Source organism: Aspergillus flavus, chromosome 4, assembly GCF_009017415.1.
Source record: "Aspergillus flavus chromosome 4, complete sequence".
Lineage (NCBI taxonomy): Eukaryota > Fungi > Ascomycota > Eurotiomycetes > Eurotiales > Aspergillaceae > Aspergillus > Aspergillus flavus.
In genome coordinates, this window is record NC_092405.1 from 775,703 (window position 1) to 788,664 (window position 12,962).

Here is a 12,962-nt window from a genome sequence, read left to right on the forward strand (position 1 = left end):
TCGTATTATGTCGGTGGCAAGAGTCCTGCGTCATGGCGCGTCGCCGAAACACTCTTATATAAACGTGCTCTCCCTGTACCTTTGCCCATTTCTCACATATTCTAAACATACTTGTGAAGCATGTAACAGCAGACACACGACTCCAAACATGGCAGTAACTATCCCGGGTGGACAGCGAGCGCCCATGCGGTAAGTGAACAGCCACAGGGCTCAAGACAAGCTGAAAACGGCGGCACGCTTTTTTCTTGGAAGATACTCATTTGTGTCGGCATTCATTAGGCCCCAAAACCCAGCCGCCTTTAGCGTTGTTGCTGGAGCAGCTGCGGCGTGGATGCTCTTCAGATGGTATTCGCCCTCGAAACCGGAGCCGAAAGCACTCCCCTTTCCTTACGAAGACGCCGAGGACGTTATAGAGCACAGACCAAAGAAGAAAGGTCCAACCAGAATTCCTTGAAAGATTGGAAAGCGGTTGTTTGGTGCTGAACTCGGAATTCATTCTTCCCTAGTGGGGTTGGTCTGCATTTTCTCCGCAGATATATTATGCGAATCTGTATATTTTCAAATATTATTTTAAAAATGCAATGTCGTTTAGTTCGTCATTTAATAATGACTCATAGCGTAGATACCTTATCTCAAATTGACAAGCTGACGGACTATAATGTTCTGCAAAATGATACTGATGCGCAGTTGATTTCAAAAGGTCATACTTTCCCGCCTTCCGCACATTCACGCTACACTTCTATTCGTACCTGATGATTTATCTAATGCCGATTTGGCAATGATTTTACGTTCATACGAATGGAAGACCTCCTAGATCTCATTCATATCCACTGATAATGATACCCCCACCATCGACCTATATCATGCTAATCTATTAATGATCCAAAAATCATGTAGTACTCAATGCTTAGAAATGGCTGCAACATCGGTTTCCATGTTAGTCGAGCAATCAAATGGTTCCACCGCAATTCTGTACCTGCACGTCCTGCTTGCATCTACAAGCACTTGGTCCTTTTGCACAATGCGAAGCAACGAGAAAAGAGATGAAATGTAACGAGAGATTCGGTAGAGCAAGAAGAAAGTGGAGATCGCAACACAGAGCTTGGCAAAAATTTATGGCCGAAGCGCTTACGTTCACCAAAACATAACCCCATTGTTGGATTTGTTACACAAGCTAGGGCTTAGATTGACTTGCAATTTGCTGTCAGGCTTTTTTACTTTCTTCTACCTGGTGCAATCCGACATCAAAAATACATTGGATACTTTGAATGTACATCTTGCAGGACTCTGGTCAGATACAGAGTCGAAGTTCTTCGTTAGTCAAAACAAGTGACACCGCGATACGCCGAACATGCTATTTTTCGCGCCACGATAAGGTCAGAACTCGAGAATTAATAGGGATAAATGGCTACGATGGCCTATGTGGTATCGAGGTTCGGGGACACCTCAACCTTACCGCCAGTCGACCTGGCATCATAATCACAGCCTAGAACCGAGCAGGGGTAGTCTAGGGTTGTTCCAATGGCGATGCGATCTAAATCACAACTAATGCTCCTGTTCAACACTAGTACGTATCACATGGGCTGCGGAGTGGGGCGCAAATATAGGCTGTCAGCCTCGTCGCTTCTGGCTGGTCTCCACCACGGCGCTTACGTTGATTGCTGGTAATATATCTAGTTCTCGGTGGTTCAGTCTCCTTCATGAGCTGGACACATGGCAGCTAAGCAATGGAACAAGCAGTGATCACAGGTACACCCAATGCTCTCGACACAACAGGATTATGTTTACTATCGCTAGATGGTGGCGGTGTGCGAGGGCTTTCAAGCCTCTATATTTTGAAGCATCTCATGACTCAATTGAGCCGTGAACGACCGGAGCTCGGGCAGGTCAAGCCTTGCGAGGTATTCGACCTCATCGGTGGCACGAGTACCGGAGGCCTTATTGCAATTATGCTTGGCCGCCTGGAGATGAGCGTCGACGAGTGTATCGATAGGTACATCAAGTTGATCAGTACAGTTTTCGAGAAGAAATCTCGCTGGCCTGTGAGTCTTTCAGGCAATATCAGGTCGCGATTTGACGCAACGAAGCTAGAAAGTGCTATTAAAGATGTTGTGACCAGCCATGGAGCAGAGGAGACAGACCTTTTCAACGACGGATGCGAGCGCGGCTGTCGTGTGTGAGTATATGATCCCGTTGACATGTGAGTTGCTTCTTATATGGCTAGTTTTGTTTGTACCACATCACACGAGACGAAAGATATTGTACGTCTTCGAGACTACAATGTGCCGTCTAAGGATAACATCTCCGCCACCATCTGCCAGGCTGCACTTGCTACGTCAGCTGCTACAACATTCTTCGATCCTGTTTACATAGGAAAACGAAAGTTTGTCGATGGGGCTCTCGGCTCAAACAACCCTGTGGACGAAGTGGAAGGAGAAGCGGCAGACATATGGTGCCCTGGTACTGGTGATTTAAAGCCGCTCGTGAAATGCTTTGTCTCCATTGGGACAGGAGACCCCGGAATAGCTGCGATTGAGGATAAGGCACTCAAGTTTCTCTCTGAGACATTGGTCAATATTGCGACCGAGACTGGGCGGACGGAAAAGAAATTCATAGCAAGATGGGCCAAGCACTACGACGAGAAGCGGTACTTCCGTTTCAATGTTGAACAAGGACTGCAGGGAGTCGGTCTGGAAGAATACCGGGAGCAGGGAAAGATAGAAGCAGCAACGCATCGATATCTGGATCATCAGGCTCAGGAGTTTCGGGTGCGAGATTGTGTTCAGAACTTGAAGCTTAAACGGGGTGTGTATATTGAGAATTTTGCTTAAATTACAATGAACGCATAGTTAATCTGGACTAGGTAGCGCGATGTCTAACATCTCAAGGATCCTCAACGTATGTAGAGATCATGAACTTAAATAGCCCACATCGTATTCACACTGTACAGGGAAACATTCCACATTCAACACAACTCCATATACGTATGACTCTTGTGGGCCGTCGGTTTGCTAATGCTAATTTTCTTACAGCGTCAAGTACTAAAGCGCCCTGGACCGTCCCTTTCCGACGAAATCCGCTCTTTGTCAGTCGCTCAGCGGAAATAGCCAAGCTTGATGATATCCTTAGTAATGACGGTGCCTTCTCCCAGGTTGCGATTGAGGGGCTTGGTGGCGTTGGGAAAACACAAATTGCGCTTGAATATGCGCATATCCTGCGAGAGCGACATCCGGACTGTGCAATATTCTGGATACCAGTCACTAGCGTTGAGAGCATGCTGGAGGCGTATTCGCAAATCGCAAAAGAGCTGCAAATCCCAAATGTTGGGATCGAGACCAAAGACATTCAGAATATAGTCCAACATCGACTGAGTCAAGAAAGCTCCGGCAGATGGTTACTGGTGTTGGACAATGCTGACGACATCTCCTTTTGGGCTGATAAAACTAAGGGTACGACTACTTCTAACCTGCCAAACAGCAAGCATGGATCTATCCTTTTCACAACCAGAAGCCACAAAACAGCAATTAAATTAGCAGGGAGAAATATAGTCACAGTCAAAGCGATGAATAGCGCACTAGCCAAGAACCTGCTGGGAAACACTTTAATCGACCGAAGCCTGCTGACTGACGAACGAGCTACTGCTGATTTACTTCAGAAGCTCACGTACCTGCCGCTCGCAATTGTCCAGGCAGCCGCATTCATCAACAAGAATCAAATGACGCTCTCCGAGTATATATCGCTCCATGAGAGCACTGAGGAGAGTACTATCGACATCCTTAGTCAAAATTTCGAAGACGAAGGTAGATACGAGGACGGAAAGAACTCCGTTGCGACAACATGGCTCATATCCTTCCAACAAATCCGGGCTTCTGACCCGTTAGCAGCGGAGTACTTGTCACTTATGGCCTGCGTTGACTCAAAGAATGTCCCACAGAAATTCCTTTCTCTCACACAGTCGGCAACAAAGACTTCTGATGCTCTTGGGACGCTGAAGGCTTTCTCCTTTATTACAAATCACGAAAATAGCCAGCATCTGGATATCCACCGTCTGGTACACCTGGCGACGCGTAACTGGCTACAAATGCAGGGCACCCTCCTAGAGTGGACCAACAAAGCTCTGAGTCACATGAATATGCTGTTCCCATTCCCCAGAGAGGAAAACCGACACATGTGGAGGCCATTACTACCACATGCTCGGCACATCATAGAGTCACTGGCACCGAGTACCCCAACCAGAGCAGCGATATATCTATTACATATTTTTGGATACGGTGTCCTACAAGATGGAAGATACCGAGAAGCTCGAAGAGCCTTTAGCACGGTTACAGATTTCTACAAAACTAGCCTTGGCATAGAACATCCTGTGACACTGTCCACTCAAGCAACCTTAGCACAGATATACCTCAGACAAGGGGAATGGAGCAAAGCTGAGTCTTTGAATATGCAAACACTAGACAGCCTGAAGAAGGTTGTCGGCTTCGAGAGTATGGTGACATTGACAAGCATGACTACACAGGTATCGATATACTGCGCCCAAGAACGGTGGACGGAGGCAGAGAAGTTAGAACTCCAGACCTTGAAATTTTACGAGAGGGCGCTTGGTACAAAGCATCCACAAACTCTGATGAATAAGAGCTATCTAGCACTGATATATAGGGAGAAAGGAAAATGGAATCAATCCAGGAAGCTCAATTTGCAGATATTGAAATGTCACAGGACAGCACTTGGGACGGAGCATCCATTAACACTCATCAGCACGCGTAACCTCGCAGATGATTACAGATATCTGGGGCTTCTGAGAAAGGCAGAAGCGCTGCAAACGCAAGCAACAGAGACTTCCAAACGGATTCTTGGAGCAGAGCATCCGGACACAATACGTGCCACAGGTAGTCTGGCCTCTATATATAGAGAGAGGGGCCGCCTCAAGGATGCCGAGAAGTTGCACATGCAAGTTTTGGAGAATTATCGAAAGACTCTTGGTGCGGAACACCCTAGTACTTTATGGGCCATGGCCCCTCTAGCTGACACCTGGAGGAGAATGGGTCGATATACTGAGGCGACTGAGCTGCTGGAGAAGTGCTTACACTTGGAAACGAAAGTTTTGGGAGCGGACTACTCTGGTACGTCAGAAGATAGTCGTACACTGCGCCGATGGCACATGCACCAGCAGGTAATGAGTGGGTGCACTCCAAGCTAGTCGATGAACAGCCTGCATCGAACGCTGTCACTGATAGAAATTTGTTCCAGTCAACTGGATTTTGTCTGTCCTTTGCCATATGTAATGTTCTCCTGTATATTGTACTCTGTTAGTTTGATAACTCAGCCGGCTATAATCTTGCCCCGGCCTAGACTGACTGTAATATTATTAAGGCTATTGATTCGTAATGATAATCAGTACCCGATCGGGTCTCCGCTTTCATAGCCGAAGGGGAAGTGGATCCGTAACGCGATCAAAGATCAATCAAATGCGATAAATTTATACTAGACTACTAAATGGAAAGGGTCCACGACATGGGCCGAAGCAATTTTCTTTCGTTTATAAATTTCCCCGCAATTTCTTCTGATTTCATAACTCTGCTACGTAGGAGACAATTGACCTCCATATACCCTGAGGGACCGCGCTAAGCACCTATACAAATCTGCCATGCACTCAACTGCCCGTCAATATGACTCGCTCGAGGGGATGTCAAGAACGGAACCCGACGTTGAGCCCGCCCTCCCACATGAGGAACAACCTCTCCTATCTTCGGAGGATATCTGGAAACCACCAAAAGGCTTTCTCTGGATCCAGATCGGTATGGATCACTGCGAGGTTCAGAGCACCAGGCCGCTAATGATTTCCCCAGCGATTATGTCCAATGTTTTTCTCTCGGGCTTTGACGGCACCATCACTGCTTCAACTTACGCCGTCATCAGCTCGGAATTCAACGCTGCCAACACCGCCTCATGGCTCACCACCTCATACCTAATCACTAGTACTGCTTTCCAACCTCTTTACGGTCGCTTTTCCGATATTTTTGGACGACGCGCCTCCTTCTTTACAGCGACCATCACCTTCATGGTCGGTTGTATTGGCTGCGGCATTGCAAAGGATATCATATTTCTCAATCTCATGAGAGCATTGACTGGAATCGGTGGGGGTGGTCTAATGACTATGGGTATGATGGAATTTTTCTTTCGTTGAACAACGTTGAACGCTAATGTCGTTCAGCCACTATTGTCAATTCGGACCTGATCCCCTTCCGTCGTCGTGGCATGTACCAGGCCCTCCAAAATGTCATGCATGGTTTCGGTTCTATCTGTGGCGCATCCTTTGGAGGCTCAATTGTTGACAGCATCGGGTGGCGATGGTGCTTTCTGATGCAAGCTCCGGTCGGACTGCTCGCACTGATTACAGGTCACCTGGTAATTCATCTTCCCAGGAAAACCGACCTCATCGAACCGGGTCAGGGACTCCGGGCGATCTGGCAACGAATCGATCTCTCCGGCGCATGCGTACTCATTCTAGGCCTCTCCAGCCAGCTGGTTGGTTTAAGTCTGGGCGGAAACGACCTGCCCTGGTCTAATATATGGGTGATTTCCTCACTCGTATCAAGTGTGATCCTTTTAGGTGCTTTCGTGGTTATCGAAACAAAGACTTCTGCGATCCCGCTTATCCCCCCGAGAATGCTGCGAGGCCTCCTGCCTATTGCTACCCAAGTCTCAAATGTCTGTGTCGGAATGGCGGCGTATGCAGTATGTTTTGTGACACCGTTCCCGCAACTAGAGCTAACATTAGTAGTTTCTCTTTACTCTCCCATTGCTATTCCAGGTCATTCTCTTGGATTCTGCCGCCAAGGCTGGTGCGAGACTGGCGATTCCGTCCCTCGCGACCCCAGTGGGTGGTGTTATTTCCGGCATTGTCATGTCCCGTTGGGGCAAATTGGCCCAACTTGTACGCGTGGGCGCTTTGCTGATGTGCATCGGAAACTTGCTAGTGATGTCACTGCAATTCAACGACGCTGGGTGGAAGTACTTTACATACGTAATTCCAGCAAGCCTCGGCCAGGGCATCGTGTACCCCGGGATTTTGTTCACGTTCCTTGCCGCATTCGACCATTCTGGTACGCAAGATACAATGCATATCCGTGTGGGCTTTAAGACTAACAATACACAGACCACGCTGTGTCGGCGTCCACGGTGTACTTGGTGCGTTCACTCGGCACCGTTTGGGGCGTGGCGATCACGTCCACTATTGTACAAAATACATTGCGCTCAGGCCTCGCTGAGGCCTTGAGTGGAGTACCAGACAAATGGAAAGTAACATCCCTTTCTTTGCGAGTAGGGGCTAGTTGAGCGATAGCTGATCATTGTGTGGTACAACTCCAGATTATCGATGATATCCGACACTCGGTGTCGGCTATACATGACCTACCACCGGATGTCCAAATGGCCGCTAGACTGGTATATTACCGCGGCATCCGGCTGTCCTTTATGGCCTCGGCTTGCTTTGGGTTTGTGGCTACCATCGCTGCACTCTTTACAAAGGGCAAAGGGCTACACCGTGCGAATAATGCGTAAATCTATCTCGGAAGACTAGTTATAGGGCTAGTCGCCTCTGAGCCTTGAGCTGAACACAGGAGGTGAGGAATGTAAAGGTAGGTCCGAAGGAGGTAGATGGTGTGGAGTTGGATGAGGGGGTGAAGGATCCTGGTGTCGGAATTAGTTCCATGCTGGAGACATATGAGGGGTGAACGGCCGTCTTATGAACAGAAAGCCTGCCAGCAATAGACGCGGAGATGTTATAAACTTTATGGCAGATTAGCCGTACCAGAACTCGCTGACAGCCATTGCCCATTGCAACTGTACTTTGGCGACAGCAACATTACCTCGTAACTATTCCGCAATGCGGAGAAATCCCACCCCCAAGGAGCTGAAGAGGTCCAATAGATAAATCTCAAATGCTAACGAACCTTATCCGGGGTTTAGAAATGCGGGGAAGCATCAAATAGGCCAAAATATCCTCAGCCCTCAATGGCTACGCTACTTACTCTGCAGAGCTTCTTCAACGCTGATCCGCGATCAATTCCGCCGTAATTCCGCTATAATCATGCATTTGGGGGACCCGAAAACACGTCTGCCAGTCAAGAGTTAAGATAATGCAGCGTCGATAAACGCAGCTCGGAATTCGATAAGCGTTCCGACTATCGCTCACTATCTTGATAGGGCATGATATCGTTACTAACGCATGGCCAGAAACCCTAACGTCAAGTCCATCAACCGTAAACTTCAATGGCCTAGTGTAGACAATATGGAGTGAATGTAATGGAGTATATCTACACACTTAAACGATTCTCATAATTTATCAACTCAATTCACATAACAGTATGAGCAAACAAGACCTCAAACCCAATCATGACCTCTCCACTCCCTCTATCGAACTTGCCAACGGCCAAGTCGCCGTAACAGGCCTCCCCAATGCGCCGATGAAGCAAAACTTCAGCATACTCAGCATCATTGCGGTAGGTTACAATATCTCCAACAGCTGGGTTGCCATCGCGGCCAGCTTCGCCATCGCCATCCAGTCCGGCGGAGCTGTGACCTTGCTGTATGGAATCATTCTCGTTGCCGCTATTATGCTCTGTACAGGACTGACGCTTGCTGAACTTGCAAGTGTCTACCCCACTGCAGGTGGACAATATCATTTCACCTCGATCCTAGCTACGAGCCGCTGGAGCCGCAGTTTATCGTACTCTAGTGGGCTGGCAGCTGTGTTCTCATGGATTACGCTGAGTGCATCCATTGCATTGTCCTCGGCTAATGTGCTCATGGCCATTATAATCAGGTGGCGGCCGGAATATCAACCTGAAACTTGGCATTATTTTCTCGTGTATCAAGCGATGAATGCTGTCATGGTTCTTTATAATATATTCCTCACGAACAAAACATTGTGGGTCTATAACCTTGGTTGTATGTACCTAAATTATACACCCTCCAGCATCACCTATTCAATCACAAAAGCTAACGGGAATAGTCGTTCTTTCCATATCCACATTTCTTGCCATAACAATCACCTGTCCTGCTCGCTCCTCTATCCAACTTGACTCCTCACATGTCTGGACACAATTCGCCAACGGCTCCGGCGGGTGGCCAGACGGCATTTCCTTCTTGACGGGCCTCTCAACACCTCAGTTCATGCTTTCTGGTCTTGATGCAACGCTTCATCTCGCCGAAGAATGTCTTCAACCCGAACGAATTGTCCCCAAAGCAGTCATTGTCACTGTTATCGTGGGGTTCCTGACCGCATTTCCCTTCTCAGTCGCCATAATCTACAGTTACAAGGATGTCGAGCTCTCCCTCACAACACCAACTGGGTACGTCGGTCTCAATCCCTCCAGGTCTACCACAATGTAGCGCCGCGCTAACATAAAGTAATGAACCCCAGCTTCCCAATCTACTTTATATGGGAAAAGGCCACCCACTCCCCAGTAGCAGCTACGATTTTCATGGCTTGCATGTTAACCGTATCATGCATAGCCCTAAACGCAGTGCACCAGACATCATCCCGACTAACATGGTCTTTTGCTCGAGACGAAGCGCTCTTCTACTCGAATAAGTTGGCCTCTGTGAGCCCGACGCTCGGGGTGCCTGTATACGCGATCCTGCTGGATGGACTGTGGGTTTTGTTACTGGGAGTTGTCTATGTTGCTTCCTCCAACGGTATAGCAATTCTACCCTTGCCACCCTCGTATATATATATTCTGTGCATCGCGTGCTAATAAGAGATACAACAGCATTCAACGCCTTCATAAGTACAACTGTTGTCGTCGCACAAATATCCTACGCCATCCCCTCCGCACTCCTCCTATATCGTCGTCGATCCACGGATTACCTCCCTCCATCGAGACCATTCAAACTAATAAATTCGGTTGGGTACATTGTCAACATAGTAACGATTGTGTGGGCTGTTGTGTTGACTGTCTTTTTCTCCTTTCCAACTGTGCTGCCAGCTACAGGTGGAAATATGAGTATGCTGATCTCCCTTTATATATCCTTTCTCCTTTTATGCTCTATAAAGGAGAAGTTATGCTAATTGTATTTTAGACTACACTTCCGTGGTGCTAGTCGCAATGTTAGTTCTTGGGATTGTGAACTGGTTCGCATATGCAAGGAAGCATTATCATGGGCCAAGATTAGAACTATGAGACTTCTGCTTTTCAGTTATTCAGCGATCGATAGGTTCTATACGTATAGTGTCTTCTCTGTGCTCGTCTTTCCCTTATATCTCTATAAGGCTCGTTAGTCCCAGCCTATTGCCACAATATAGCCAAATCAGTTAGCAACAAGCGAGACAGAAACGTCATGTTATAAACTCTTTCCATTGGTCGCATTACTTCGATACGGTCAACTCATTGGTGTATACCTTGCTACCACTGGGTGCATTTACTTTGTAGCCATGTCGCGGCATTTTTACCATGTTAATTCAGGGAACAGAGGCCTACTGGAACCAACCAAGTATACTAAATGATGGCTTCTAAGCCACGTGAGGGCCGCTGCTTTATTAACCATTGTCTCTGCCTCGGGCAGATCAGCCGTCCATAGCGACTCTGATCATGAGATCACCTGTGACAGAGCCTGAGCTTCTTTCCCCAGCCGCCTACATGAAGTTGTTTTTGGAGTTCTTTACTAAATAAATCTCCAGGCAACCGTATACTCAATTTAGAAGCCCTTTTCATACAGTCTGGAACCTACGTATGGCTACAAGAAGTTCTAGAACTAATCATGGCAGTGCTGCGCCTTCTGACAGATGTCATTGAAACTGGTTGTCGCATGGACGGTAGCCACTCTTTAATTAAAAATGACACGATGACTGTGGCTTGTCTGTTCCGGAGTCTCCTATCAGGGTGAGAGGGTCCTTGGAAATGATGGCGGCGGACGCAAGCCAATGAAATAGATGTTGGGTGCTTGCTCAACCAATGAGAGTGTGTGGCTAGTGGGGGTGAGAGGTGTATCCCACTCGGGGTCCCTGTAGGGCTGTGGCTGTGGCTCTGGAAAGGGGGCTGTGTAATACCTACTCCTACGTAGTAGTATGTACTATGTAGTACTAGTAACTTAACTTATGGTGTGAATTATATTGTCGGACGGGTTTGTGCTACGGACTCTCTTAACTACCGAGAATTGTTGTTGTTGTTGTTGAATGCGATACTAACAAAAGGAGGTAATGGGGGCCAGTCAGTGAGAACAAAGTTTGCACGGGCAGGATTCGCACCAGCCCCAATGCGGAATGCCGGGAAAACAGCCTGGAGACCTATGACTGAGGACAAGACAGTCAGGGTGGAAAGGATCGATTTCTTCTTAGTGGGTATACTATAAGTCCTTAGTGACAAGAGAATTTCTTGGGTGAGAATTGCAAAGAAATCCTGGAAATTCTAATTTGGATTGGATTCAATCTTTAAGAGTGCAATCTGAGCCACCGGGCGATCGGCTTCCTATCTTTTTCAATTCCATTCCCTATTTTGAATTTCTCCGCTTCGGACCTTGTCATCAGCTTTCCCCCCCGTTGGTTCTTAATTCCACTTTTCTACTCTCTCTTCCCTTCCCCCTTCAAGTTCTTGTCTCTTGTTCGACCCGTTCGTACTTGGCATTTCTTAGGTACCCTCTACCCCCTTTCATTGGCCCTTACCGTGCCCACGAGAGCCTCTTCCCCATCATCTTAATTTTCTTCTTCATCCGATTCCATCATCTGAAGCTTGGTTTGATCAGTCCATACTGACCAGTGCGACATTCGTTCTGCCCACAGACATCTATCATCATGAGTTACCAACAACAGCCCCCTTATCCTCCCCAGCCTGCGTAAGTACTCCAATGCTACTTGATTTTTCTCATCCGTGTTTTGCGACCGGGTTTGCGATCTCTACCCAGGTCGTGTCGGAGGCTACGGTGTCGCAGTTGGCCAAGGCGCGGTTTTAGGGGTCTTGTCCGATGTCATCCGTTGGTTTTCGCGTGAAGTGAGCGGACCGGACAGAAAAGACTCGACACTTGTCCCTTCAAAGTCCTTCACAATTCATTCTGACTCCGTCCTTAATGCAGCTACGGTCCTCCTCCCGGTAACTACGGTCCTCCTCAGGGTGGCTACCCTCCCCAGCAGCAGTACGGTGGTTACCCTCCTCAGGGTCCTCCTCCTGGACAATACGCACCTCAACCCCAAGTAAGTTACGACTCCAGGCCATCGCCCAGGACGACTATCTAACAATCGTGCCACAGATGGGATACGACCCACGTCAGCAACAACCCCCACAGGAGAAGAAGAGTCACGGCTGTCTTGGTGCCTGGTGAGCACTCCGTTTTCTCCCGGTATTTACCCGTGCATGATGCTAATCCTTATACTTCTTCAGCTTGGCCACCCTTTGTTGCTGTTTCCTTTGCGAAGAGAGCTGCGAATGCTGTATTGACTGCATCGAATGCTGCGAAATGTGCTAAGCTTCACGACCCGTATATGACCTCAATGATACGATAATACCTACCCATCGCGTGCGGGATAGCCGGTTGGGGTGAGGGCGCCGGGAGGCGCTGAACGATTCGGCGTGCAGCCCTTTTCGCTTATTTCGCTTTCCTTTAAACCCGTCGATCTGTCCTCCGAACAACGTGGAGCGTACCGATTTTTATCAATCATGTTTACTCACTTTGGGATAATGGCTTCCAGGACAAAGAGGTGGTGGGTTGGGGAAGAGATCTGCTTTTGCTGGATGGCGCTTTCAGTTCGATGACCTTTTAATTTTTTGCGGATCGTTTTTTGTTTCCTTGCGTCGGTGTTTCGAAGGGAGCATTGTTTTACGATCGATTGTCTTCGTGGATCGTGGAGTGCAATATGTCTATCCGCAGTACGGAGATAGTCTTCAATTGGACCTTTATATTTCCTTACTATATCTTCTCGTCAGAAAACTTGCGTCCATCTAGCTTGGAAGGGCAATCGTAGATGTATT

At 47.9% G+C, this 12,962-nt stretch overlaps 5 protein-coding genes across 5 annotated transcripts; all 5 read left to right on the forward strand.

Moving 5' to 3' along the window:
• The first annotated feature begins 3 nt into the window (after positions 1–3).
• F9C07_2155758 (uncharacterized protein) lies at positions 4–662 on the forward strand. Its single transcript, XM_071509260.1, has 2 exons — positions 4–189; positions 280–662. The coding sequence occupies exons 1-2, from the start codon at positions 8–10 to the stop codon at positions 452–454; spliced, it is 357 nt and encodes a 118-aa protein (XP_071366283.1). The 5' UTR covers positions 4–7; the 3' UTR covers positions 455–662.
• F9C07_2283076 (uncharacterized protein) lies at positions 663–5,494 on the forward strand. The gene is made up of 5 exons (XM_041292596.2): positions 663–2,176; positions 2,225–2,805; positions 2,864–2,898; positions 2,951–2,984; positions 3,033–5,494. Exons 1-5 carry the CDS (start codon positions 1,728–1,730, stop codon positions 5,195–5,197), a joined length of 3,264 nt encoding a protein of 1,087 aa, XP_041145766.1. The 5' UTR covers positions 663–1,727; the 3' UTR covers positions 5,198–5,494.
• A 150-nt stretch (positions 5,495–5,644) lies between these two features.
• Positions 5,645–7,560, forward strand: F9C07_3450 (putative MFS drug transporter; the record flags this gene model as incomplete). The annotated part of the gene is made up of 5 exons (XM_071511101.1): positions 5,645–6,158; positions 6,212–6,735; positions 6,782–7,103; positions 7,157–7,299; positions 7,369–7,560. 5 exons carry the CDS (start codon positions 5,645–5,647, stop codon positions 7,558–7,560), a joined length of 1,695 nt encoding a protein of 564 aa, XP_071366284.1.
• Positions 7,561–8,366: 806 nt separating this feature from the next.
• F9C07_2232111 (amino acid transporter) lies at positions 8,367–10,184 on the forward strand (the record flags this gene model as incomplete). Its single annotated transcript, XM_041292612.1, has 5 exons — positions 8,367–8,949; positions 9,014–9,353; positions 9,425–9,699; positions 9,774–10,007; positions 10,084–10,184. The coding sequence occupies 5 exons, from the start codon at positions 8,367–8,369 to the stop codon at positions 10,182–10,184; spliced, it is 1,533 nt and encodes a 510-aa protein (XP_041145768.1).
• A 1,607-nt stretch (positions 10,185–11,791) lies between these two features.
• Positions 11,792–12,315, forward strand: F9C07_2232112 (uncharacterized protein; the record flags this gene model as incomplete). Its single annotated transcript, XM_041292613.2, has 3 exons — positions 11,792–11,832; positions 12,070–12,187; positions 12,244–12,315. 3 exons carry the CDS (start codon positions 11,792–11,794, stop codon positions 12,313–12,315), a joined length of 231 nt encoding a protein of 76 aa, XP_041145769.2.
• Between the last annotated feature and the right edge of the window lie 647 nt (positions 12,316–12,962).

Excerpts from the sequence above, each read along its gene's own strand:
- F9C07_2155758 (XM_071509260.1), top strand. The coding sequence starts at position 8 with ATGTCGGTGGCAAGAGTCCTGCGTCATGGCGCGTCGCCGAAACACTCT. Across the intron at positions 190-279 it reads GGACAGCGAGCGCCCATGCG|GCCCCAAAACCCAGCCGCCT; the intron begins GTAAGTGAACAG and ends GGCATTCATTAG.
- F9C07_2283076 (XM_041292596.2), top strand. The coding sequence starts at position 1,728 with ATGGAACAAGCAGTGATCACAGGTACACCCAATGCTCTCGACACAACA. Across the intron at positions 2,177-2,224 it reads TGCGAGCGCGGCTGTCGTGT|TTTTGTTTGTACCACATCAC; the intron begins GTGAGTATATGA and ends TTATATGGCTAG. Across the intron at positions 2,985-3,032 it reads TTCAACACAACTCCATATAC|CGTCAAGTACTAAAGCGCCC; the intron begins GTATGACTCTTG and ends ATTTTCTTACAG.